The sequence below is a fragment of the Bos mutus genome, chromosome 14 (genome assembly GCF_027580195.1).
Source record: "Bos mutus isolate GX-2022 chromosome 14, NWIPB_WYAK_1.1, whole genome shotgun sequence".
In the NCBI taxonomy this organism is placed as follows: Eukaryota; Metazoa; Chordata; class Mammalia; order Artiodactyla; family Bovidae; genus Bos; species Bos mutus.
Genome location: NC_091630.1, coordinates 27196025 through 27220217, shown reverse-complemented (window position 1 = coordinate 27220217; position 24193 = coordinate 27196025). Strand labels below are relative to the sequence as shown.

Here is a 24193-nt window from a genome sequence, read left to right as displayed (position 1 = left end):
AGGGAGTTCACTGGCAAAAGCTAATAACCATAACTGAAAATATAGCTTGGGGCTATAACAGGAAGCTTTTTACCAAAGTTAAATTTCAACCTATTTCATTTGCTGTACATCTGAAATTACACAACATTGTAAATCAACAATACTCCAATAAAAATTCTAAGAAAATAAAAAAACAACTGCATTTAGTCTAGATGCTTAGGCTAAGAACTTAAGGAGTTTATTGTATAGTTTGTGATTTTACTATGAAATATCACTTTAATGCCAATGAATTAGCAGTATTTGGCTTGTATTTATGACATTTTAAAAACTCACAAAATGTTAATTTTGGGCAGCAATTTTTAAGAAAGTAAAAATCTTAAATTCCAAAGCCAAAGAAGGTCAGGCTGGATGTATTTTAAATGGGGAGACAAAATTAATGAGATTTTAAACTATCAAATCTACACTTTCCCCTATGAACACAGTCTATATCTATTTTCTGAAAACTATTTTGGAGCTTGTCAACATCCAAAAATAGAAGTATTATTATTCCTATCTTGGTTTAATAAATCAATGTTACCTTAGTAAACAACATAGGTAACTTGCATTATGTCATTATACAAAACTGATACAGAAATCATCTAAAAGCTTTGAAACAGTAGAACTGAAGGCTTTATGCATTTGTAAATTAATGGCTTTTGGCAGAGAGGAGCTAAGGTACTTAAAGATACCATAACATCTTAAAATCTACAATGACAGAGAAAAACTACAAATACTAGCTTTTAAAACTCACAAATTATAATAATGTAAAACAAATTTGCCATTTTAGCTTATTTTCGGTATGTTTATACATGCAATATAAATTACAAATAAGTAAAACATTACAACACCATCTAAAAGAAAACAATGACGTATAAAATGTTTGTGATAAATAAAATTATTGCATTTAATGTCATTTTCTTGAAAACTGAAATGACCAGATGCCTTAATGAATGCCAGTTCAAGTCAGAGCAAATATATGCCAACACGAGCTTCTGACAACAGAAATAAGAAGTTAAAGCCCTGCAAGTCTGTCTGATTTAGGTTGGGTAATCATGGAAACAAACAAATATTTAAAATTATTTATTTTAACATTATACACATTGAAGGAAAGCACTATAGACAGCAGAATTCTTTCCCATCATAGAATTATTTACACCCATTGAATCAGCTAGAAACACTAGCTTGAAGAGGTACTGATATATTCCATTTGTAATAATTTCTCTACAACAAACAATTGTCGTACACTTGGAACACACTGAAGAAAATATTGTCTCATAAGTCTTTTTTGTTCTCCGAGTCTCAATCACTAAGAGTTCAGGGGGCTTTGAGAGAATCCTGGTGTCCTGGCTGGCTGATGAATGCATTAAAATCAAGCAGGGTATTTGTATTCTGAAAATACTTTTGGCTCCATATAAACGCTGCTTGGCTTGTAGAGCTCGCATTTCTCCCACTGGCACTAGGACATCTGAAGAGCATTTGTTATGAAAGTTTCACACCAATTTTATTTTGTTCCTTCTTCATTAGCCGCTGGGCTTCCTTTTCCATTTTCTTCCTTTGTTGTTCTGCTGCTCTCTTTTCTCTGTCTGCTATCTTCTGCTGCCTGAAAAGAAGCATATTTTTACTTTTAGAGAACCCTGCTGCTGCTGCTAAGTCGCTTCAGTTGTGTATGACTCTGTGTGACCCCACAGACAGCAGCCCACCAGGCTCCCCCGTCCCTGGGATTCTCCAGGAAAGAACACTGGAGTGGGTTGCCATTTCCTTCTCCAATGCAGGAAAGTGAAAAGTGAAAGTGAATTCACTCAGTCGTGTCTGACTCTTCTCGACCCCATGGACTGCAGCCCACCAGGCTCCTCTGTCCATGGGATTTTCCAGGCAAGAGTACTGGAGTGGGGTGCCATTGCCTTCTCCGTTAGAGAACACTACACAGGTAAAATGGCAAATAAGGTCCAGAAAGAAAGAGCACTTCCCTTCAACTATCATCAAATGTAAGTTTAAAAAGTCTTCATTCTTCTCACTGCTTTGAAAATTTCAAGGATTTTCAAAATAGTACTTCTTTTAATCCTTAGAACATGACTTACAAATAAAAAAGGTATTATCTCTGTTTTAAGAATAACTAAAATGGGGCATTCAGGCTAAGTAAAACGGCCGAAGTCATAAGATTAAGTATAAGGCTAAGAACCTATATCTCCTGACTCCTTTTCTTCAGATTATTTTCACTAAAACACTATTTCCATTGGACCACATCTCCTTCTGAGAAAAGCCTGATATTTATGATTAAATATCCTGCTATGATAATAGTTAAAAGCTTGTCAGCTGAACGATATCAAGAACACAGATGGACAGAGCACAATGCAAAAACAAAATGCAAAGACATACCTTCCAATTAGAAGCTAGAACTCTAAGGATTAAAATTTAACTAGCTCTACTAATGAAGGGCTTCCCTCATAGCTCAGTTGGTAAAGAATCCACCTGCAATGCAGGAAACCCCGGTTAGATTCCTGGGTCAGGAAGATCCACTGAGAAGGGATAGGCTACCCACTCCAGTATTCTTGGGCTTCCCTTGTGGCTCAGCTGGTAAAGAATCTGCCCCCAATGTGGGAGACCTGGGTTTGATTCCTGGGTTGGGAAGATTCCCCTGGAGAAGGAAAAGGCAACCCACTCCAGTATTCTGGCCTAGAGAATTCCATGGACTGTATAGGCCATGGGGTCACAAAGAGTGAGACACGACTGAGCAACTTTCACTTCACTTCAATTATGAAGGGACAGAATGGTGGAAATTTAATAATTATACTTTATGAAGTGCCTTCTCCCAGCTCCTCCCTAACTCTACTGATATAGAACCTCTAAACACTTCTATCTTTATTGATTTTTAAATTGAACTATAGTTGATTTACAATGTTCTGTTAATTTCTACTGTTCAGGAAAGTGATTTAGTTATAAATACACATATATATATTCTTTTTAATATTCTTTTCCATTATGGTTTATCACAGGATACTGAATGTAGTCTGTGTGCTATACAGTGGGACCTCATTGTTCACCCATTCTATATATAATAGTTTCCATCTATATATAATAGTTTCCACCTCCCACCCCACCCCAGCACCACAAGTCTGTTCTTTATGTCTGTGAGTCTGTTTCTACTTCGTAGATGGGTTCATTTGTATCATATTTTATTTATTTTTTAAATGATTTTTTGATGTGCACCACTTTTAAAGTCTTTACTGAATTTGTTACAACATTGCTTGCTTTGAGTTTTGGTTTTTTGGCCACATCGAACCCGCATCCCTACACAGGAAGGCAAAGTATTAACCTTGGGACCACCAGGGAAGTCCCTGTGTCATAGTTTAGATTCCACATATAAGTGCTCTATCTTTACTGACCGACTCGCATGGAAAGTGGGGACAGGAGTAGGGTAATGAAATAGGAGAAAGGAGAACAGAAGTTGGTCCTGGATCTGAAGGCTTAGGGTCTGAGAAAGTAAGTCAAGAAGCATGCAAGGCTGAGGAAGGAAGCAGTAGGGCACAGGACAGGCAACACTGGGTTATATATAGAAAAATCTAACGTGCATTACCCATACACGGGATAGCTCAAAGCTGGCTATAGTGAGTGAAAGGTATATATATAATTCTCAGTCATACTTATAAATGGGAGTAAGCAGAGGTATGGATGACCAAAATTCAACAAAGTAGAGAGACTTACTTTAGGCAACATTTTGACCATCACCACCAACTAATTAAAATTTCAAAAGAATAGTTTTAAAAAATCTACTTTTCATTAGCTCTGTTCACTTTCAAGAAAAACTGATAATATGCACTAAAAACATCAAAATGTCAGTGGCAGAAAAAAGAAAAAGAATTATGAAAGGCTTGCTAGGTTACAAACAAATATAATCCAGCTCTGACCTAGTTACCAGCAGAAATATAAGCATCAACAATTAATCTTCCTGGTACCAGAGGCAACTTGGACATTACTGCTGATAAAATATATTTTTCTTGTCCAGATACATGTCTGGAATGATTAAAGTACCAGAATTTTTTCCTTAATGATACTGATCATAGTACTGGTAGTATTTAAAGTAGCAATGGGAAACAGGCTAGGATAGAAGCCATGGATTATGGATACACTTTTAAAATTCTCAGTGTTCTCCTGGGGGTGGTAACAACATATGGAAGCCTCCAGGTGTCTTTGGCTCTACTTATGCAACTTGCAGCTTGAAGCATGTCTATTACTAATAGTCTCCGCCTCCCAAGCTGTTGTTTCAAAAGCACGGAGTTTGCGGAGGTTTTTTTGTCTTGTCTTGTTTTGTTCAGGGTGCACGATGACAGGGTGAAAAAGAGATGGTTTTTATACCGTGAATGTTCAGCTATGATCAGTGAACTCATAAACTCTATAGTGCTGTCATTAAGATGATTAGATTAAAAATGAATAGCCCCTTCCTTTATCCTTGTGGTTGATAAACCAATCATCACTAAGTCCCAATTCCAAAATGTTTTAAAAATACTCAGACTTCTATGATATATATCCAAAAGAAATAGATTTTAAAAAAGTGACATCTTTTTTTGACAATTCATGGAACATAAATGTTGCTGTTTACAGTTTTAAAACTGTTTCATTTATACTGAATGATTATCAAACAGGAACTAAATATTTAAAACTGTCACACCTTTACTGACTTTTATAATGTGACCTCCTTCTGTTTAAAAAAAAAATGCTGAAAACAGTACTGACAAGACCAAAAAAGTCAGTCTTAACTCAGTTATTTAACTGCACCCTCTGCTGGCTACTCAAGGTAATTACAATTTATTGGTAAACATGGGAAAGGAAAATACAAAAATGAAACCAGTTGTTTCAAGATGGTCAGATAAGGGTAATTCATTTTTTTATCCCAATTATAAAAACCATATTTGAAGAAAACATACTGCTATATTTTACTTTATCATCTTTAAAATGCAAAAGTAATTCAGATATATTTACATAGAGTTTTTATCAGTGATAACAGTCACAAACTCTCAAGGTAAATTTTCTTTTTACTCTTTGATCTAATGCGGTAGTAGCAAGAATTAAGTTTACTCTTCACAAAAACAAAGAAAAAAGAACATAACTAACAAAAACAAACTTGTAAACCTCCAGAAAAAGTATCTTCTGTAGAGTAGGCAGTAAGTATTATGACTTATGTTATCTACCTCAGGGCTTTCAAGTACCTCAGGTGAAACACACATACAAATGTAGAGTGCAACACACATTACTTTCAAATAGCAGTGCTGGGGGCTTCCAGTGGTTAAGAACCCACCTGCCAAAGCAGGAGACTTGGGTTTGATCCTGGGTTGAGAAGATCCCCTGGAGAAGGAAATGGCAACACACTCCAGTATTCTTGCCTGGGAAATCTCATGGACAGAGGAGCCTGACAGGCTACAGTCCTTGGGATCGCAAAGAGCTGGAGACAACTTAGCGACTGAGCACACATGCACAGAGAGCTAAGATCCCACAGGCCACGGGCAACTAAGCCCGAGCGCTGCAACAGAGTCCAGGCACTGCAAGAGAGATCCCGCGTGCAGCAGCCAAGAGCGGACACGACCACAGAAACCCAGCGGAGCTATTCACTACTATACTGAACGAGCAGGGCTGGACTATGCTAGGCCATGGGGAAAGAGAACTAAAGCTGCAATTTCTGACCCAGAGAACATATTAATACATCGTCGTGACTCACATTTCAAGAGATACATTTTATAGGGAATGAAGTATGAAGCATACAGTACAATATGGTGTCTGTATGTAGATAATCTCCTTCTTCGTTAGTAAATTATTCTTTTGTATCTATAATGCTTTAAATTGTTGGTTTCTGTGAGGTTTTAATCATATAAAATAGTACATGTAGTCTGAAATACAAAAAAACTATCCCAGATTGGTTAAGGCTCAAATGAGAAGGAAGAAAAATATAACATTTGGCAGAAGATACTTTCTTGACCTTAAATGTAACATGAACAAAACCGGTTCTACTCCAGCGACAGTGTAAATATTACTCAAATACCTCAGAACTTCTTCGGCTTGCCAGGCCGCATCTTCTTCTTCTTCCCAAGCATTGGTGTTTTCCTGCCAGGTATCTAAGTCACCTAATTCAGGCTACAATAAAACAAAACAAAACAAAATTACAACAGTCAAGAGCCATCCTTGGTGGCTTACACGGTAAAGAGTCTACCTGCAGTTTGGAGTGCAGAAGACCTGGGTTCGATCCCTGGGTCAGGAAGATCTCCCGGAAAAGGAAATGGTAACCCGCTCCAGTATTCTTGCCTGGAGAATCCTACAGATAGAAGAGCCTGGCGAGCCCCAGTCTTTGGGGTCACAAAGAGTCAGACACGACTGAGAGACTAACTTCGCTTCATCCTTTTTCCACTCAGTGGTCAAGAAGAGGATATATTTTAAAGCATAACTCAGACCTCATCACTGCCCTGTGTCTTCTTCACTTTCTTATCACATCCTCTACAGGATCAAATGACTGCCCCTGGTGTGCCTGGAACTAAGGGGTTTCCTGAGACGCATGACCTTCCATACGTAAGTCTCAGCAAGTCCAGCTTTCTTCCTATTTCATGTTTTAAAGAATATTCCTTTAATATACTAACTTTTCCTTTACTTTCCTAACTTTTCCTTTACTTTCTCCTACTTTAGTTTGGAAAAAATAAGAATAGGACATACCTTCTGTTTCTCTCTCTCTTGAGTAAGAAGAAGGAGTGTGTAAGTGGGGGGAAAGAGAAGAGAGAGGCTGACCCCACACTGGATTAGATGCTTGACTGGACTACTCTTCGGCTGGGAAGGTGAACTCGAAGAACCTACGTTTCCAACCTAGTACAGTCATCTCCCTTTAAGCACAAGTAATTTTCTAGACTTTTCAATGGCACTTATTGTCTGGGTCCCATGCACAAATGACAAGTCAGGAAAAGTTTACTCTTTATTGGAGTACTTTTGTATTGTGCTTCCTTTTGCCTGTCTTACCTGATACCATTAGGCAGGCCACACTAGCTTCCACTATTCCCCAGGCCAGGCCTCTAAGTTCACTTTTTCCTTCCACAAACCAATGAAAATGCTCATTCTGGAATGTTTAGTTAGTGAGGAAATAATTAAATGAGTAAGATAACTGCATAAAATAATCAAAACATATCAATACTTAAAAGCTGGGGATGGGTTTGGACAGTGATGTGTCTCAAAAGTTTCAAAGATGAATCTGATGGCCTCCAAAGTTGAAAACATATACCTTCTTCACTACTTTTGTCCTTAAAAGTGTTGTATTTAAGTCAAATCCATTTTAAGTTAAACCACACTTTAAATGTACATATAAGTCTTTAACTTAATAATTCATAATTTACTTTAAAAAAAGCTGCTATTGAGGTTAAATTTTAGGGGTAATCTCTTTAAAGGTCATACTTTTATATTTTCACATTTTTGTCTCCATCTTTTATGTGTGCAGTGGACTCTGATCTTAGTATCTGATGTAATTTAGAGTCTCATAAAAGGACAGGACTGGCAACTGCTCTTGATCTGCTAAACCAGTTCCAAAGTCATACAAATACTATGTTCAAGTCATTTTAATTTTTTTCTTTTTCCTTAAAAAAAACAGAAATGAAAAAAAAAATCTCTTGCCTAGATACAATTAACATACTTACAGATTGATGAATGAAAGGCATATCTTGTGTAGCTGCTAGTCTACTAGAGAAGCCTGTGCTACCATCTGGGATGCCAAAATTTAATGGTTCTCGCTTCTTAATGATGATCTGAAAGATTAATTGAAATAGAATTACGGAAACATTTTACACACCACTCTATAAAAAGAGACGAATTAACTGACCAAAGCATTTTATAATTATTCAAAATATGTTCTGCCTTTCTTTCCTGTTCTATATTTTCTTAAAGCATATCCTCTGGTAGGATAGGGTCACTGTCCTACCAAAAGTATAACCAGCTCTCCAAGCATGTGGCTACCTATGAACACATTAACTCTTTCAAGCCAGTAGTATTAGCTTTGTACCTTAAAAGTACTTTCATTCTAACTTACTAAGGTATTACTTGTAATATACTAAGTTCCTATTAAGAGCAGCAATAGACTTTCAAAACAAAAAGCATTCATCTACTAAGAAATTCACTTAAAACTCCTTGAAAAATATACAACTTAATGCTTTTCAGCACTGAGACATTTGGACAAATAAAAACAACTATGATTACAGTATGTCAATGTTATCAGCCTTGAACATCTAAAAATAAATGTACAGCTAAAACTGACTGGACGGTAGAAGAGGGTGAAAACCCTATTAGAGAACTGCAGAATAAACAGTGTCCTCATTTTATGAAATATATTCATAAGAAATATTTTCTATGCTTGACTGAATAAGAAATGGCACTTAAAGTAAATTTTTTTTTTTTTTTTTGAAACAGCAGGATGATTGATGAGGTAGACGGGAATAATAGCATTACATTATTTGAAATGGGTGTAAGGGTGGTATGAAATAAACCCCCATTTACCACAGTGTGAAGCTGGTAGACAATACCTGTGACTGGCCTAAGAATAGCAAGATAAGAATACTGTATACAGATAAACAGAAAAAATTGTGAGTGGCTGCTTTTAGTAGAACTGGTTTGAAGAATGATGGGGCAGAAGTCTATTGCTTTTCATTATAAGCTTTTCTATATCTTTAATTTAAAAATAAATTTTAAATGTACATGTACTATTTTGATAAAAAGAAAGAAAACTGCTTAGCCATTGTTCTTTTGCTAATAATTTCCTGCATATTGAAGTGACTGTCCACATTCAATTCAAACGGGATAAAATAAAGTGTGAATGACTATGCAAACCCACCACAATTACTCTAAGTTCTCAGAGCTCTGCATCAGTTTGATAATGTTATAAACAATGGATACTATCAGTATTATTGGTTTGTAGAAATCACTGTACTATGAATTCTTTCAAGGCTAGAACTGTATCTTATTCAGTTTAGTCTTCACAGTAGAGACTGGAGTCTAGAATCTGACATACAGGAGGATTTCTATGAACGCTTAGATATAATTTTAAAAGATGTGGGGGTACAATTTACCAGATCTATGGCCAGCTCACTTGAATATATAAACTTCTCTAATATGACAAAAAACACAATGACAGTTGGAAATAGGCTTTCTACCAAATACTAAGTATACTGTCTAGCTTTAATTATAGGAATCTGAAGCACAGTCTCATAGTTTAATTTCCAAGAGCACACATCTTTAACGTACCTTCTGGGTTTTCCGTATAGTTGGTGTCATGTCCTTAAAATAGTCAGGTTCCAGTTGCTCTAAAGCATTTTGTTGTGTTGCCACATTCCCATTCCCTCCTTCAATCTTGACACTTGTGGGTGCATCCTCATCCCAGGAAGTCCACTCTTCCACATCTGTCTAAATTTAAATGATCAGCATTGTCAGTCAAAAATTTCATCATTCATTACAAAAATGAGCTTTCTAAAACAGTGGTTTTTTCAAAATTTGTTGACCAATGGGAAAATATACATTTTATGCCAGATAGCAAAACTAGATCAAAAGTTAAGAAAGAAACACTCTGTGAGTTAGACATTCTGTTCCAACCATTAAAATAAAAACAACCAAACAAAGCAAAAGAAAATGCTTCAAAAACTGAACTGATATTAGAACTACAGCCCACAGAAAGAGGACTGGAACTTACAATCTATCCCTAACTAGGTTTATTGCCTGATGAAATAATAAATAATAACATTCTTTATAGGATTTAAATAAGATATAGTCTCAAACATAATATTCAAAAAAATCCATGAAATAACTTGAAATTATTCAGCAAACAAGGAATCAATAAATCTCAACTTGAAAAAGTCAAGCAACAGACAACAAACCCAAGATGATACAAATGATGTAATTATCTAAGGCTTTAAATATGTTATTGCAAAAATGCTCCAATAAGCAACAGCAAACACTCTTAAAACCAAAGAAAAAAATAGAAAATCTCAGCAGAGAAATAGAAAATAAAGAATAAAGTTAAAATTTTAGAATAAAGAAATTTAACAATAGAACAACAAAAATCCTGACCGTGACTACCAAATTAATTTCATGACACATTAATAGTTTGCAACCCACTTTGAAAAATATGGTTCGGGAGCACTTATTCAATGTACAAAAAAAGTTTTACCTGTTTGGGAACTGATGAATAATCAACAGTAGTTGGCAAAGTTATTTGGTCTCCACTTAATTTCCGTCCTCTACCAGATCTAAAACAAAAATATGAAATAATTTATTTCAAGAAACCACCAAAACAAGCATAAGTAAAAGCACTAAAGACAGTAACTTAAGATTTATAGAGAAGGTCTTCTGCAGCTTTAAATTATTTACTTTAATAATTAACAGTTGTTTGTTAATATATGAAAAGAAAGGCATATATTAGAGATCTTTTCAATGTTTTTAAATACTGGACCAGAATATCACACTGCTTTTTGGCTTAGGACTCAGAATTAGAGTCAAACTCAGGAGGACTATAAAGCCAAAACCAAAACCAGAAACTGGTTTCAAATCACACTCCTGAGAGTTCTGTGAGTTCTGTGGGTGATGCTCTGGGATGTCTACGCTGCTTTAACCAGGGTGGCCTGGCTTTTGTTTGTTTTACATAGTTGGTTTCTTATTAAGATTACTATTAAACTATTGAAAAGTTTGAAAATCACTGGGTTGAATTGTAAACTGTACCCAGTAACTTTCAAGGATTAGTGAAGTACTACATGAAACAAGATAGGTATTGTCATAGAGTTGTTAAGAGCATGGGCAATGGAATCTGTGTAAACCATGGTTTTCAATGTTACTTCTATTAATTATGAATTAGTTAGAATTACCTATGTCTGAGCCTCAGTATCCTCATCTGTAAAAGGCAGGTATTCAAACTGACCTTTGCAAGGTTGCTGTGAAGATTTAACTGACATATTTAAAATAGTGAGACACGAGACTGTGCCTGCTTTTTAATGACATTAAAAAATGATAGCTATTATAAATGATTAGTCACTTGCTTCATGTCAAATAATCTATGAAACACCTGCTTAGAGCTAGTTGATAAAGTCAACTAAGTTTAGAAATCTTATTTTATTTGTTTAAAGGATGCATTAAAAAGTACTATGGTCTATTTTGTATCCCCAGGGACTGCAGCCCGCCAGGCTCCACTGTCCATGGAATTTTCCAGGCAAGAATAATGGAACAGGTTGCCATTTCCTACTCCAGGGATCTTCCCCACCTAGGGATGGAACCCACATCTCCTGCATTGCAGGTGGATTCTTTACCACTGAGATACCAGGGAAACGTATATAGATGATAGAAAATTGCAATATCTTATATTAAAAGTAACTTATATTCAACAAAAATTTTTTGAAATAACAGATGCAAAGAGAAAAACACCTAGAATTTATCACCACAGTTAAAACAACTTATTCCTTTCAACCTCTAGTCTCCTGGCATTAATACCCATTCTCATCCTGCTTTAACCTAGTTATTTTCTGGTCATGATACTTCTAACAATAAATTCTATGCCATTTAATCCTCAGAGTTTTAGTAGTTATAAAATGGCCCTTTAGTCAGAGAATACATTTCCTAGCCTCCCTTGTAGCTAGGTGCCTAAGCTCTGGACAGTAGGCTGTGAACAGAATTATGTGTACTTTCTAAATCATATCCACTAAAAAAGAGAGCTGACTACCCTCCATCTCCTCTCTATCCGACTCTTACTCTGTAGGTGCTTTTTTCACAGTACTCTAGGCCAAAGGAAATACCTAACAGTTCCACTGATTAAGTACATAGGCCCAAACAATACTTATGTATGTCCTATCTGCTTAGTAGCCATTAGGAAAAATCACATATGAAATTAGAGAAAAAACATTTTCATTTCATTCTTTAATAACTACAACTTACTAAGAGAATGTGTGTACCTGTTGGGTACTGTATAGCTTCTCAAGCCTTGGAATCAGACTGGATTCTGTCAGCTTCATTTTCTGTTCTATGTTAGTTCTGATTTAGTGCTTGCTCTTAATTACAACCTAAAATCCTAGCTTTGTAAAGATAGGTCACTCCAAACACAAGTAAACAAAAACTTATCTCAAATATTCAAGAACATCATCAAAAGTAATACTGCAGGATCTAATGTTACAAACGTGAACTATCTTGAGCCAACAGATTGTATAATTTCAATAGACATTATCACATTCAGCGTGTTTTGTTAGAAATTTAGAGTATCCTTCGGTACCCCTGTGACTGTAATGCGAGCCCTGAAGTGCCCTGGCATACCATTCAGGAACTGTATCTCTTGGGTACAGGAGAATGACAAAATAGAAGGAATACAAGTCTCTGAATGACTTACTGAAGCAGAAGGACTTACCTAGCCTGGACTCCCAGTACATTCTGAAATATTATTTAAAAGATCAAAAAAAAAAAAAGAAAATCTATTTTCTTTGGGGTTTTTCTGTTAAACTTTTCTTTTTCCAATATAAACATAACACTCATAATGTACTATGTAAAGAAATACCTATGCCTAATTCCACCTAATCATCTTAAAAATACCCTGATAATAAAACACTTATGTACATAAAAACTTCATAATGATTACAATATGAAAGTTGGTTTGCTTATCTCTGAAATTCTACAGTACAGAATGCTATTTTAATGGAAGATGTAAGAATCTGATGAAAAGACCTGAACCTCTGCTTTCTAGATCTGAAAAAACATATAAAAATCTGAGAAAATATTTTAAAAACTACTAGAGATTAATGTATGAATACTGCAATCAAGATGCTTAGCTTAAATATAATATGCCCTGCCTTTTTGAACTTATGAAGGTATCCAAAATTAGCAAGAAGATAACCAGATCAATCTGAACATAAAATTTCTTTACCTGCATATTAACCTCTTTAGGAATGAGAATACTGTTGCTAGGCAGGTACAAACTTTAAATAACCGAAACTGTGTGATAGCCATGATGGAAAGCAAAACCTGTGGAAAAAAGCACAAAAATAAATGCATTAGGGTGATTTCATAAGCTATATTTATGTTCCGAAGTCAACCTGAAAAGTCCTATTTTGAACTGTAAAAATCAGACATATTTTTACTTTCCTTTAGACAGCACAGATAAAACACAGTAAATTTAAAAATTAAAACGTAAATCATGTTGACAAGAAAGTTCTGAAGAGTTTTCAACAGTTGAGAGGAAAAAAGCCTTTTCAAAATATTCTCAGAGTGGTTTTCTAAGTTGTACTTAAATATTTATTTACAATTTATTTATAATTTGTTTTCTAGGAAAAATCAAAGTGTATGAAACAGAATGTACTGAGTCTTCCTTATCTTTTGAAATTTGAATCATATGAACATAGAAATACTATTCAAAATATTTTTAAACTTTTTCAACTTCTAGATACATTTCATTATACCCATTTTATAGGTGAGGAAATTAAGAGAAGTCAAATAACTTAAAAGCACACAGTTAACAAGTTAGAACTACAGAGATCATCTAGACCAGTGGCCCACACATATTTAAAGAAATACTGAAAAATGGCCCAGCACCAGCAAATCTATTAAGTCATATTCTCTGAGGGGTAAAGTCCAGTTACAGTCAAAAAGCCAACAAAGGAGATAAAAAATACTCAACAGAAAAGCAAAAGGTTAAAATATTTCAATGTCAGAGAGTAGATTTTTAGGGAAAATACCATTAGCAGGCATAAAAATGCTCATTTCATAATGATAAAGGGGTCAGTTAATCAAAAGTACATAACAATTCAAAACATATGTCCCTAAAAACAAATTATGCCAATATCAGAAAAGAGAGGTGACATTACCAGAGTCTGCAAATATGAAGAGGATATTGAGAAAAATATAACTTTATCCCTGTATTTGACACGATGAAATCGACAAATTCTTTGAAAGAAACAAGTTATGAAAACACAGCAAGAAGACAGAGATAACTTGAAAATCTCTAAATTTATTAAAGATATTTAATTTATACTTAAAAATCCCCTAAGCCCAGATGGTTTCATGAGTGAACTCTACCAAATACTTAAGAAGTAGTGCCAATTCTATACAAACTGCCAGAAAACGGAAGGAAGGGATTATTTATTAATTCACTCTTTGAGGCTAGCATTACACTGATACTAATCTAGACCAAAGACATTACCAGAAAAGAAAACTGAAGACCAATATCTTATGAACACAGACACAAAACTCCTTGAAAACTCACAACCAACTAGAAATAGAAGGGAACTTTCTCAACCTGACCAAGGACACCTATGAAAAGCCTATAGCAACTTGAGACTTAACAGTGAAAAACTGGCTACTTCCCACCAGCATATCTGTTTTCGCCATTTCTGCTCAACACTGTATGGCCAGTGCAATCGAGCAAGAAAAGAAAATAAAACGCATTCAGATTGGAAAGGAAGTAGTAAAACTGTATCTATACTCTATGTAGAAAATTCAATGGAATCTATAATCAACAGTATTTTTATATGGTAGCAACAACAAACAATCACAAAGTAAAATTTTAAGGAATCTGTAAGAGTACAAAACATACGAAGTACTTAGGGACAAATCTAGTGAAAAACATATATATTGGAAACTACAAAATATTGCTGACAGAAATTTAAAGACCCTTATTAATTTTTAAAAAGATCTTTAAGGGCTCAAAGACGTGATACTATTAAGATAGCGAATCACTCTAAATTGAACTACAGAGTCAATGAAATCCCAATCAAAATCTCAGGAGGCTTTTTTCTCTAAAATTCGATAAGCTAATTCTAAGATTCATATAGAAATATAAAGGGTCTATAATGGTCAAACAATGTTGAAAAAGATCAAAGCAGATGGGCTAATACTACCTGATTCCAAGATTTGTTATAAAGCTGCAGTAATCAAAACGGTATAGTACTGGAGTCGATTGATAAACAGATTGATAAACAGATCGATGGAACAAATGGGAGGTAGAGAAATAGGCCCATAAAATATGAAGAACTGAAATTTATGAAGATGTAAAACCCATTCAGTGGAGAAGAGTTTTTTTGACAAAAAGTAATGGAAAAACTGGATATCCATATGCAAAACAAAAACAAAAACAAAAACCACCAAAACCTGAAGAACTACAATCCATATTTCATGCCATTTACAAAAAATACTCAAAATGGATTGCATATGTAAATATAAAACCCAATTACAAAAGTGCTTAGAGAAACAAAATTGGACAAAATCTTTATGACCTGGGTTAGGAAAAGAGTTTTTTAGATAATGACACCAAAAGTACAACCCATTAAAAGAAAATGGATAAACAGGGCTTCATCAAAATTAAAAATTTATATAATTCAAAGACACTGTTAAGGGAATATAAAGACAAGCCACAGACTAGGAGAAAACTTTTGCAAAGCATATATCTGATAAAGGACTTGTATCCAGAATATATAAGGTTCTCCCAAAACGCAGTAAGAAAACCTAATTTTTAAAAAATGGGTGAAAGCTGTGCATAGGCACTTCACAAAGCAGATACACAATAGTAAATATGTACATGAAACAACGGTCAAGTCATTGATTTCTGGAGTTGGTTTACTAATTGAGAGGATGAAAAGAACAGTTACTCTAAAAGAAATTGAACAAAAAAACATTAAAAATCTCACTGTTCAAGTAACTTATTTCTGTCAAAAACATCTCCAAACAGTGGTTTACTAGTGATAAACCACCCAACAGAGGTTCAAAAAATGCAACAACTTTGACTCCTCCTTTGTCTTATCCCCTTATATGCCAACTACAAAAAAGACTTTATCCTGTTTCCTAATAATGCCCATATTCTTTCCTATTTCCACTGAGGTCTCCCAGGCATAAGACTTCATTACTTATTGCTGAACTACTGCAAAGTTTTAATTCCAGTATTTTTCTCTTACTGTACCTATATTTTCCATTTTGTACCTTAGTTATTTCTATATACTGTATTCTTCCAGCACAATCCTTCCTGTGAGGATCTTGTTCATGTTACCTTGCCAGTTACTGTTTGCAAAGTAAGACCTGGAAGAAAGATTTGATTGCTTCCATACAAGTAGAATAATCTGAACAATTAAGATGATGAATAAAAGCTTCATTTTAAGGCTGATTTGTCAAGGATTAAACTCAACCAAAAGAAAGCAAACTTCCTAAATGAAGATTTAGAATTTTCAGAAAAAAAATATAAACAAAAAAAAGATAGCTAGGAAAGAAACTGCAGAGCATGTGGCACTAGGGGGAAAAGGGGAAAGAGTTGAGACCCTCTCTCAGGATGTTTGAAGGAAGAAGATGTTTAATATTTAAGGACTGGAGCGGAGAGTCAGTCTCAGGATTTATATGAATGAAGATTTGAGAATAATTTTCATGCGGAGTTTTGGTAACAACGGTCATCACCCTGCCATAAATACTGCTACGTGTCATTTTCAATAAGTATTCTCAATGTGAATGACTAATGATGCCTGCAAATAAAATCTAAAGTTTTGTTTCAATAGTAAATTGTCAAGTGGGACTATTACTGACACCAGAACAGAATTCTCTCCCTAGCAATTAAAAATATCTTCATTTTATGGAAAATTTGCTTTTACAATTAATAAAAGAGAAAAACTAATAGTCACTGATCAGCTACTATGTGCCAAGCACTAGGTATTCTCTCAACCCATAAAGCCATTTTATGAGATAGATATTATTGTTCTCTTTTCATAGAATTGAAGCACAAAGTGTAAGCTTATGTTTTCACACCCAATGATCTAGATTCAAACCTGCTACTGCTAAGTCGCTTCAGTCGGTCCGACTCTGTACGACCCCATAGATGGCAGCCCACCAGGCTCCCCCGTCCCTGGGGTTCTCCAGGCAAAAACACTGGAGTGGGTTGCCATTTCCTTCTCCAATGCATGAAAGTGAAAAGTGAAAGTGAAGTCGCTCAGTCGTGTCCGACTGTTAGTGACCCCCATGGACTGCAGCCCACCAGGCCCTCCGTCCATGGGATTTTCCAGGCAAGAGTACTGGAGTGGGGGTGCCATTGCCTTCTCCGAGATTCAAACCTAGGTCTGTTTAATTCGAAAACCAAGAATACCTCACTAACAATAAACTATCTTAGCAATTCAATGATGGTATTATAATTTTCAAGATAAATTTTCTGACCAACTGCAACTGAAAGGTGGGGAAATGTAATCAAGTTGACCACATCAAGCAACAGTTTTTATTTTATCAATTACACTGATTTGAAGGCAGGAATATTCTTTGGGACCTGTTTACTTACTGTTCCAATCCAGTTCAAGTATCCACTCTGTAACAGATACTACTACCCTGGGTGATAGGAAATACTACTGACCCAGTACACAGACCACGCTGTTGCTCAAGTGTCAAAAGCTAGTGACAATGCAAGGCTCTAGGAAGGCAGAGCCCCATCAGTCTTGCTCAGTTTGGTTATTTCTAGGTCTTAGCCAATGTCAAGCACATGGCAGGTATTCAAATACTTGCTGAAGGAAGGGAAATTATCATTCCTTGAGCACTCAATATAGTTCAAGACAATCTATTTCGTTTCTATAGTCTCACGGGAATCCTAAGGACAAAGGAAGTGAGTTTCACTACTCCCATTTAACAGATGAGGCTCAATTACTAGTGAAACTCACATTCACTCACCCAGAAGTTAAAGAGACTGACCCCAAAGCCAAGGTTCTTCCCACACCGCATTCCATTTAAGAGATCTCTTTGACACTCAATGCCTCAGTTGATTTTTGAAATGCTCTCTAGATCACTAATCTGAGAAGTACACATCTTAGGCTACCTGCATTTTGACTGCTTCAAACTACTTACTAGGGCTGAGAAATGCTAAAACAATTTTAAAATTAAGATTTCCTTAAAAATTACTACAAAAATACAAAACCCTGAGATAAAGCCGAAATAAGCATCAAGGACAAATAATCTCTCTAGGAAATCAATAGCAATGACAGCTTGGCTATGTAAAGTGAAAAAGATTCACCTACAATTTTAAAAAAGAATGCTGCATTAGAATCTGAAAGATTAAATGTACCTTTCCTCCCTGTAATTCCATGTAAACTGCTTTTCTGTAGTCACTATATCATACTATGTCATAAATCGTTAAATAAGCCAAGCCAAAATCTATGTTGGAACACACTAAACAAGTCATTAATTGCTGAATTTCTAAAACGATAGTTCTGAATTTTCCTAATACCAAAATGTGAAACTCCATATGATCTACTACAGTACAGAAATCTTAAATTAAGTTTGTAACTCTCTAAAGTAGGTTATGGTATATCGCAATGCTCCAAAAATAAAACCACCTGACCTCACTCAAATTTGAAAAACCAAAGTTCAGCAGCGGCAAGAGAAAGGGAACAAGAAGTAGAATGAGAGAGCAGGTGGTAAACTTCAACACCGGACTGTCTCTGGCAACTCAAAGCCAGACCCTCGAACACCACCGAGGCTCTTACTAAGGCAGAGCAAAGTCTCCTGAAAGGCTCAAAAGGAACGAATTTCAAAACTAAAATGCTTTAACTTCAGATTACCCACCTGAAATTAACTGATGAAAAAAAAAAATCATACCCACTGTACAGATGCAAAAATCGACAGAAGCGTTTTCAGGTTACACAATCCGACGCCATACGTACGGCGTTCGGTGAAACGCTCTCAATTGCTCCATGTGGGTGCCCAGTGGACTGGGATTTGGATTTTGGAAAAATCTGTCTGGGAAGGAGCAAGGCCTGTAGAGGAAGGGCAGGAAGAAGGGGCAAATTTCCCCTTGGGGGGGGCAGATCTGGGGAGAGGGGAGACTCTGGGCCGGGGCCCCGCCAGCCGCTCTCCCACTCGAGAAAAGCATGGTGAAGGCTGCTCGACCGGGGCCCGCTCCGGGTCGCAGGTCCCTCACCCCAGAGGTCACCCTGACCCGGAAACAGTATCCTAGAGTGGCAGTCGGCCTGGGTTGGGGGGAAGACCGGGTGAAAGAAAAGGAAGGTGGGAGGGCGGGAAGTGCGGGGCAAAGAGGAGAGCTAACCCGAGAACAGCAGAGGACAACCCCGCCCCCCTCCTCAAGACTCGGGTCCAGATCTGGATGGGGGTGGGGGAGGGAAGCCCCTCGAGGGCGCGCGAGCCGCACACACTCACCTGCCCCTCCCCCTCCCCGCCCGCCCGGCGGAGGCTCCAAGCTGCCGCGAGCCGCGCGCGCACTCAAGGCGCGCGCACGCGCGCTGCCGGTCGCTTCCTCGAGCTCGCGCTCCGCCGGTTCAGTCCCAGCCCTGCTCATTCAAAGCCGGGCGCGCGCTCTGTCTAAGCCGCCGCTGCCTCCGCGCAGCTGCCATAGCCGCCCCCTCCTCGGGAAACCCTCCCCTGGTCCCACCTCCTGCCCCTCCTCCTTCGCTCCAGAAGGCGGCTCTCAGGAGTCCCAAGCTCTCACTTCCGCACCCCGCCCCAGGTCCTGTCTGGCCCAATAGGCAAGAGGTTATGGGTCCGGCGTCGGGGCTGAGAACCAATGAGCATTGGGGGGCGGGCCGAGCGGCGGCGGCTGGCGTGGCAGCTGCTGGGGCTGGGTTAGGAGTAGGTTTTTTTTTTTCCCTAGTGTTAACTTCTTTCATTTTATTAAAGGAGTAGGTTTTTTGTGACCGTTTCTGTCAGCGCAGACTGCTGTTTTTGTGGAGTGGATGGACTTCTCCCGTGTTCTCTACTTTCTGTGCACAGAGCCTCAGCTCCAAACTATACCCTTTTTCGTTAAACCCACAGAATCCCCCTACCAGATGGAACCAAGAGAAATAAATACATATTTGAGTGAGTGAGTGAAGTCGCTCAGTCGTGTCCGACTGTTTGCGACCCCGTGGACTGTAGCCCACCAGGCTCCTCCGTCCATGGGATTCTCCAGGCAAGAATACTGGAGTGGGTTGCCATTTCCTTCTCCAGGGGATCTTCCCGACGCAGGGACTGAACCCAGGTCTCCCACATTGCAGGCAGACGCTTTAACCTCTGAGCCTAGATTGCCAAAAATGAGGGAGGCCCATGTGTCTGGATATTGGACCTGGGTAGGTCAGATCTCATTCAATCTACCACTGTACAGGTGCGAAACCCCGAGTTTAATTCAGAATTTAGGATTCTGCAAGTAATTTTTGGTGGAATTTCCTTTAACTGAAAGTTAAAAAGTGACATTTCACCGCGTGCTTGCCTTTGTTCCTCTCTTGCTTACCAAGTTAGTCTTTCTTCAAACTAAGGTGTTTTCTATGAATTTCTCTTCGAAGCCTGATTGTTTTTTTTCTTTTCATGCCATTTGCTATTAAAAGGCTAAGATCCTTTGATGTTGTGGGTAAGGGGCCCTGAAGTAACTGCTTCACTGTTGTAAAGTGACCAGTGAGGGAGGTTAGAAATTTATATAGTCAAAGACTGAAAGCTGTTCTTGCAAATTGTTCCCCAACCAGCCTTTTTTCTCCTTTTATTTGGCTACAACTATCGTTGTTCTGTTACCCTGACCAACACTTATCTCCCTATTTTACTTTATAGTATTAATATCTTCACCACTTCTACCCTCCAAATCTGTACCACATTTCTATTAATTTAACTTGTTTATCCTCAAGAGGGGAAGAAAGAGAATGTTTATGACTTTGTTTTGGATTTATTCTATGTAACAACCTTGAATAAGGTATTAGTTCTTAAACCTCATTTTGCTCATCAGTGAAATGGACGTAATAGTGCCTACTTCATGGTCAAAGCTTATAAAGTTCTTACGGCAGGACCTGGTGTATAGCAAACATTCTTAAATAAGAGCTGTTACTACTACATTACCACTACATCATTCCTAGTAACCATAGCTCCTGAAGGTCCACTTCGCCCTCCACAGTCCCTTAAACACCTGTTCTAGCCCTTAATTTCTTCAAATGCCTAAATTCCAATAATTAAAAATTTCTAGAATTTTTTTTTGATTCCCCAAATCCAGTAATCCAGACTAGTTTACATCTTGATATGAACATGTTTTCAAAATGCTTTTCCTTAGTGATGTGTATACTTGCTTCAGCTATTTATTATTATTATTATTTGTTGTTGTTGTTGTTCAGTGGCTAAGTCCCACTCTGCCGCCCCATGGACTGCAGCATGCCAGGCTCTTCTGTCTTTTCTTCTTTTTAAAAATTATTTGTCAGTTTTCTTTATTAAAGTTTCCATTTCCAAATGAAACAAAACAAAAGGTACATATTTTCTAGAAACAAATAATGAATATTTGCTTTCCAGCACAATAAGAAAACAAACAGAAATCTTGCTAGACTGCAAACTTAAAATTTGCTTTAAAAATACCGACGTGGTGGTGGTGGTTTAATTGCTAAGTTGTGTCCAACTCTTGCAACCCCTATGTACTGTAAGCCTGCCAGGCTCCTCTGTCCATAGGATTTCCCAGGCAAGAATACTGGAGTGGGTTGCCATTTCTTTCTCCAGGGTAACTTCCCAACCCAGGGATTGAACCCATGTCTCCTGCATTGGCAGATGGATTCTCCACTGCTGTGCCACCAGGGAAAAATACCTATAAAAGAATATTTAAAAGTCATCATTAGTTGTTGAGCATTAATCCCATAACTGGGAATTAAGTCTCGATAATTTGAGGTCTTGTTTGGGGACCACTCTTGGAAGTGTGCAGTGTGAAGTCCTGTCCTCTGCCCAAGTCTTGGATGGGGTAGGGATGGGGACCACCAAATGTCAAGTGGGAGGAGCATAAGGGATAGAACCTGATATGTGAAATATCTCTTTTTGGATTGCCTCTCTTTCATGTGTGTGTGCATGTGAAGTCACATCAGTCATTTCTGACTCTTTGTGACCCTATGGACCTTAGGCTGCCAGGCTCCTCTGACCCTGGGATTCTCCAGGCAAGAATACTGGAGTGGGTTGCCATGCCCTTCTCCAGGGCATCTTCCCAACCCAGAGATGGAACCCGCATCTTATGTCTCCTGCATTGGCAGGCAGGTTCTTTACCACTAGCACCACCTGAGAAGCCCTCTTTCGTGGGGTACAGCTAACTCTACTTACTCTGTGTCAGGACCATTTTGCCCACGTTAAGGCTTCTGATTTGCCTGCCCAGTTCCCAATCACCAGCTTGATTTTTTCATTCTTTCAGCTTTCAACACACCACTTAGTCTCCCAGTTCAAAGCCTGGGTAGAATTCCTTATTCTGAGCTGTCCAGGTTCTGAGTAGTGTCTTGCCAACTGATCTCTCATCCTGCCTGGGAGGTAGGGCAGACGGTGCAAACACAGTGTAAGGCTTCCAGATCTTCCCCCATTCAGTTCCCTGACTTTTCATTAAAGGAATGGTTTTTCCTCAAGCACAATCTTAGACCCATTGTCCTGACATTTGTGTGCTCAGTCGCTTAGTCAGGCCTGACTTTTTGAGACGCATAGCCCACTAGGCTCTTCTGTCCGTGGGATTTTCCAGGCAAGAATACTGGAGTGGGTTGCCATTTCCTACTCCAGGGGATCTTCCTGATCCAGGGATTGGATCTGTGTCTCTTGCACCTCCTGCATTGGCAGGCAGATTCTTTACCACTGTGCCACCTGGAAAGCACGGTTCTGACATTAATGACTTTTTATTGATGAGCAGCTGTTCATGGTTGAATACAGATCATAAAGTCACATTCATTTCTTGATCAAGCAAAACAAAACCTTACAGCTTATAGAGTGACAGTTTTGAACGGATACATTTGAAAGCAAAGAATTATCTGGGGATAATTCTAATGGATTGATCTACTGATATTTCTGTCTACAGAATTTTGCTTGCTTTCAAAATGGTACATTTTAATATTATAGAAAACCATAATTTATTTTTTAATATCCAAAATTACCATTGCTTAATAGAGAAATCAAAAACCCTGAAGCAGCTTTTTAATTTCTTTTTTATTAAAAGAAAATTAACATTCTGTGAAACATTTAAATAAATATTTTTCATCATAGTTATTTCTATAGCATAGCTTCAATTAATAGTAATTTTTATTGCTAAATACAGGAAGACCCAAGGTTTAAGAATAATTAAGAGTTTACCAGGTCCCTTCAGATGTCTGGATAGGAATGGAGACAAATAATTTATTAGATTAGAAATAATCTAATCTAATCATAGATTAGAAATAAATTCATATAAAAAATGGCATGAACTCTTCACTCTTATGTTTCAGTAGAGAGGTTCAGCCATGTAATACCCCTTGGTGCTGTCCATATTGTTATTAGAGCTATAATATAGTTCTGCTTTATTATGAGTTACATAGACCTGATTTGAGCAAGTCTGGCGATCTAATGCCATTTATGATTTCTAATAATAAATATGTTGAGATTCATTTAACCAATATAACTTTACAGTTTATAATATAATTTATCCTGTATGTGAATTGAAAACTAAAAAATTAAATAGGGAAGTCACTAGTTAAGACTCGGTGTTTTCACTGTCGTGGGCCTAGGTTTGATTCCTGGTCCAGGAACTACGATCTTGCAAGCTGCGTAGCACAAACAAAAAAAAAAAAGAAAGCAACACTGAATCAATAATGAAAGCCTAATTGATGCTATAGCATGATAGACATTGTAGCTTTGATCTTGAACAAATTTGAGCCTTTACTGCAAAATTAGGTTAATAATTCCTGCCTTATGAATTTCTTTTGTAAAGTAAGGGGCATAATGTACATGGAAATGTGATGGAAACAAAGCAATAAAATCAATGAAAGCTTTTAGGTGTACAAGTTTATCCTCTTCAAGTCCCTAGAATCTTCTTTTAGCTCACAACAAGGACTAAGTCCTTCCAAGTGTCAGGTGAGTGTATGCTCCTCGGTTCTGTCTCGTCACAACAAAGATTTGGAGTGACAGACATTAAAGCCCTCGGCGTGTCACAGCTCTTGGGTCTTGGACAGACCATGTTATACCTCTCAGGTCTCGAACAGATGGTGTTATAGCTCTTAGACAAATCAAGTGTTACAGCTCTGTGTTACAGCTCTATTTTATTTAGAAAATATCAGGAAAATCCATCTTCGAGGCGTGAGGACATGTCGACCCAAAGACGTGAAGAGAAGAGCACCCCAGTGCGCGGGAGACAGAGAGAGAGACCCTGGCGCTTTGGCTCCTCTTTTTATATGTTTTTTCCTCCCCCTGGGCCTGCCCTATGTAAACTGGGCTAGCCACGAGTGTTGTTTGTTCTACCTGA

The 24193-nt window shown here is 37.5% G+C and overlaps 1 protein-coding gene across 2 annotated transcripts; it reads right to left on the bottom strand.

The window, feature by feature from the left end:
- Positions 1 to 752: 752 nt before the first annotated feature.
- EBAG9 (estrogen receptor binding site associated antigen 9) lies at positions 753 to 19346 on the bottom strand. Of its 2 annotated transcripts, none has more exons than XM_070382183.1 (7): positions 19159 to 19346; positions 12920 to 13017; positions 10193 to 10271; positions 9274 to 9432; positions 7677 to 7784; positions 6050 to 6141; positions 753 to 1618 (listed from the first exon to the last, which is right to left on the bottom strand). In XM_070382183.1, the coding sequence occupies exons 2-7, from the start codon at positions 13000 to 13002 to the stop codon at positions 1498 to 1500; spliced, it is 642 nt and encodes a 213-aa protein (XP_070238284.1). In that variant the 5' UTR covers positions 13003 to 13017; positions 19159 to 19346; the 3' UTR covers positions 753 to 1497. The 2 variants fall into 2 exon arrangements, with proteins under 2 accessions (XP_070238284.1, XP_014335907.1); XM_014480421.2 differs by lacking the exon at positions 19159 to 19346 and adding an exon at positions 18568 to 18899.
- Positions 19347 to 24193: the final 4847 nt, after the last annotated feature.

Bases quoted from the DNA above. Each gene is read 5' to 3' on its own strand.
- EBAG9 (XM_070382183.1), bottom strand. From the start codon at position 13,002: ATGGCTATCACACAGTTTCGGTTATTTAAAGTTTGTACCTGCCTAGCA. The intron at 7,785-9,273 runs GTACGTTAAAGA...TTAATCTTTCAG, and splicing joins CTATACGGAAAACCCAGAAG to ATCATCATTAAGAAGCGAGA. The intron at 1,619-6,049 runs GTATTTGAGTAA...GCTTCTTTTCAG, and splicing joins CAAGCCGAAGAAGTTCTGAG to GCAGCAGAAGATAGCAGACA.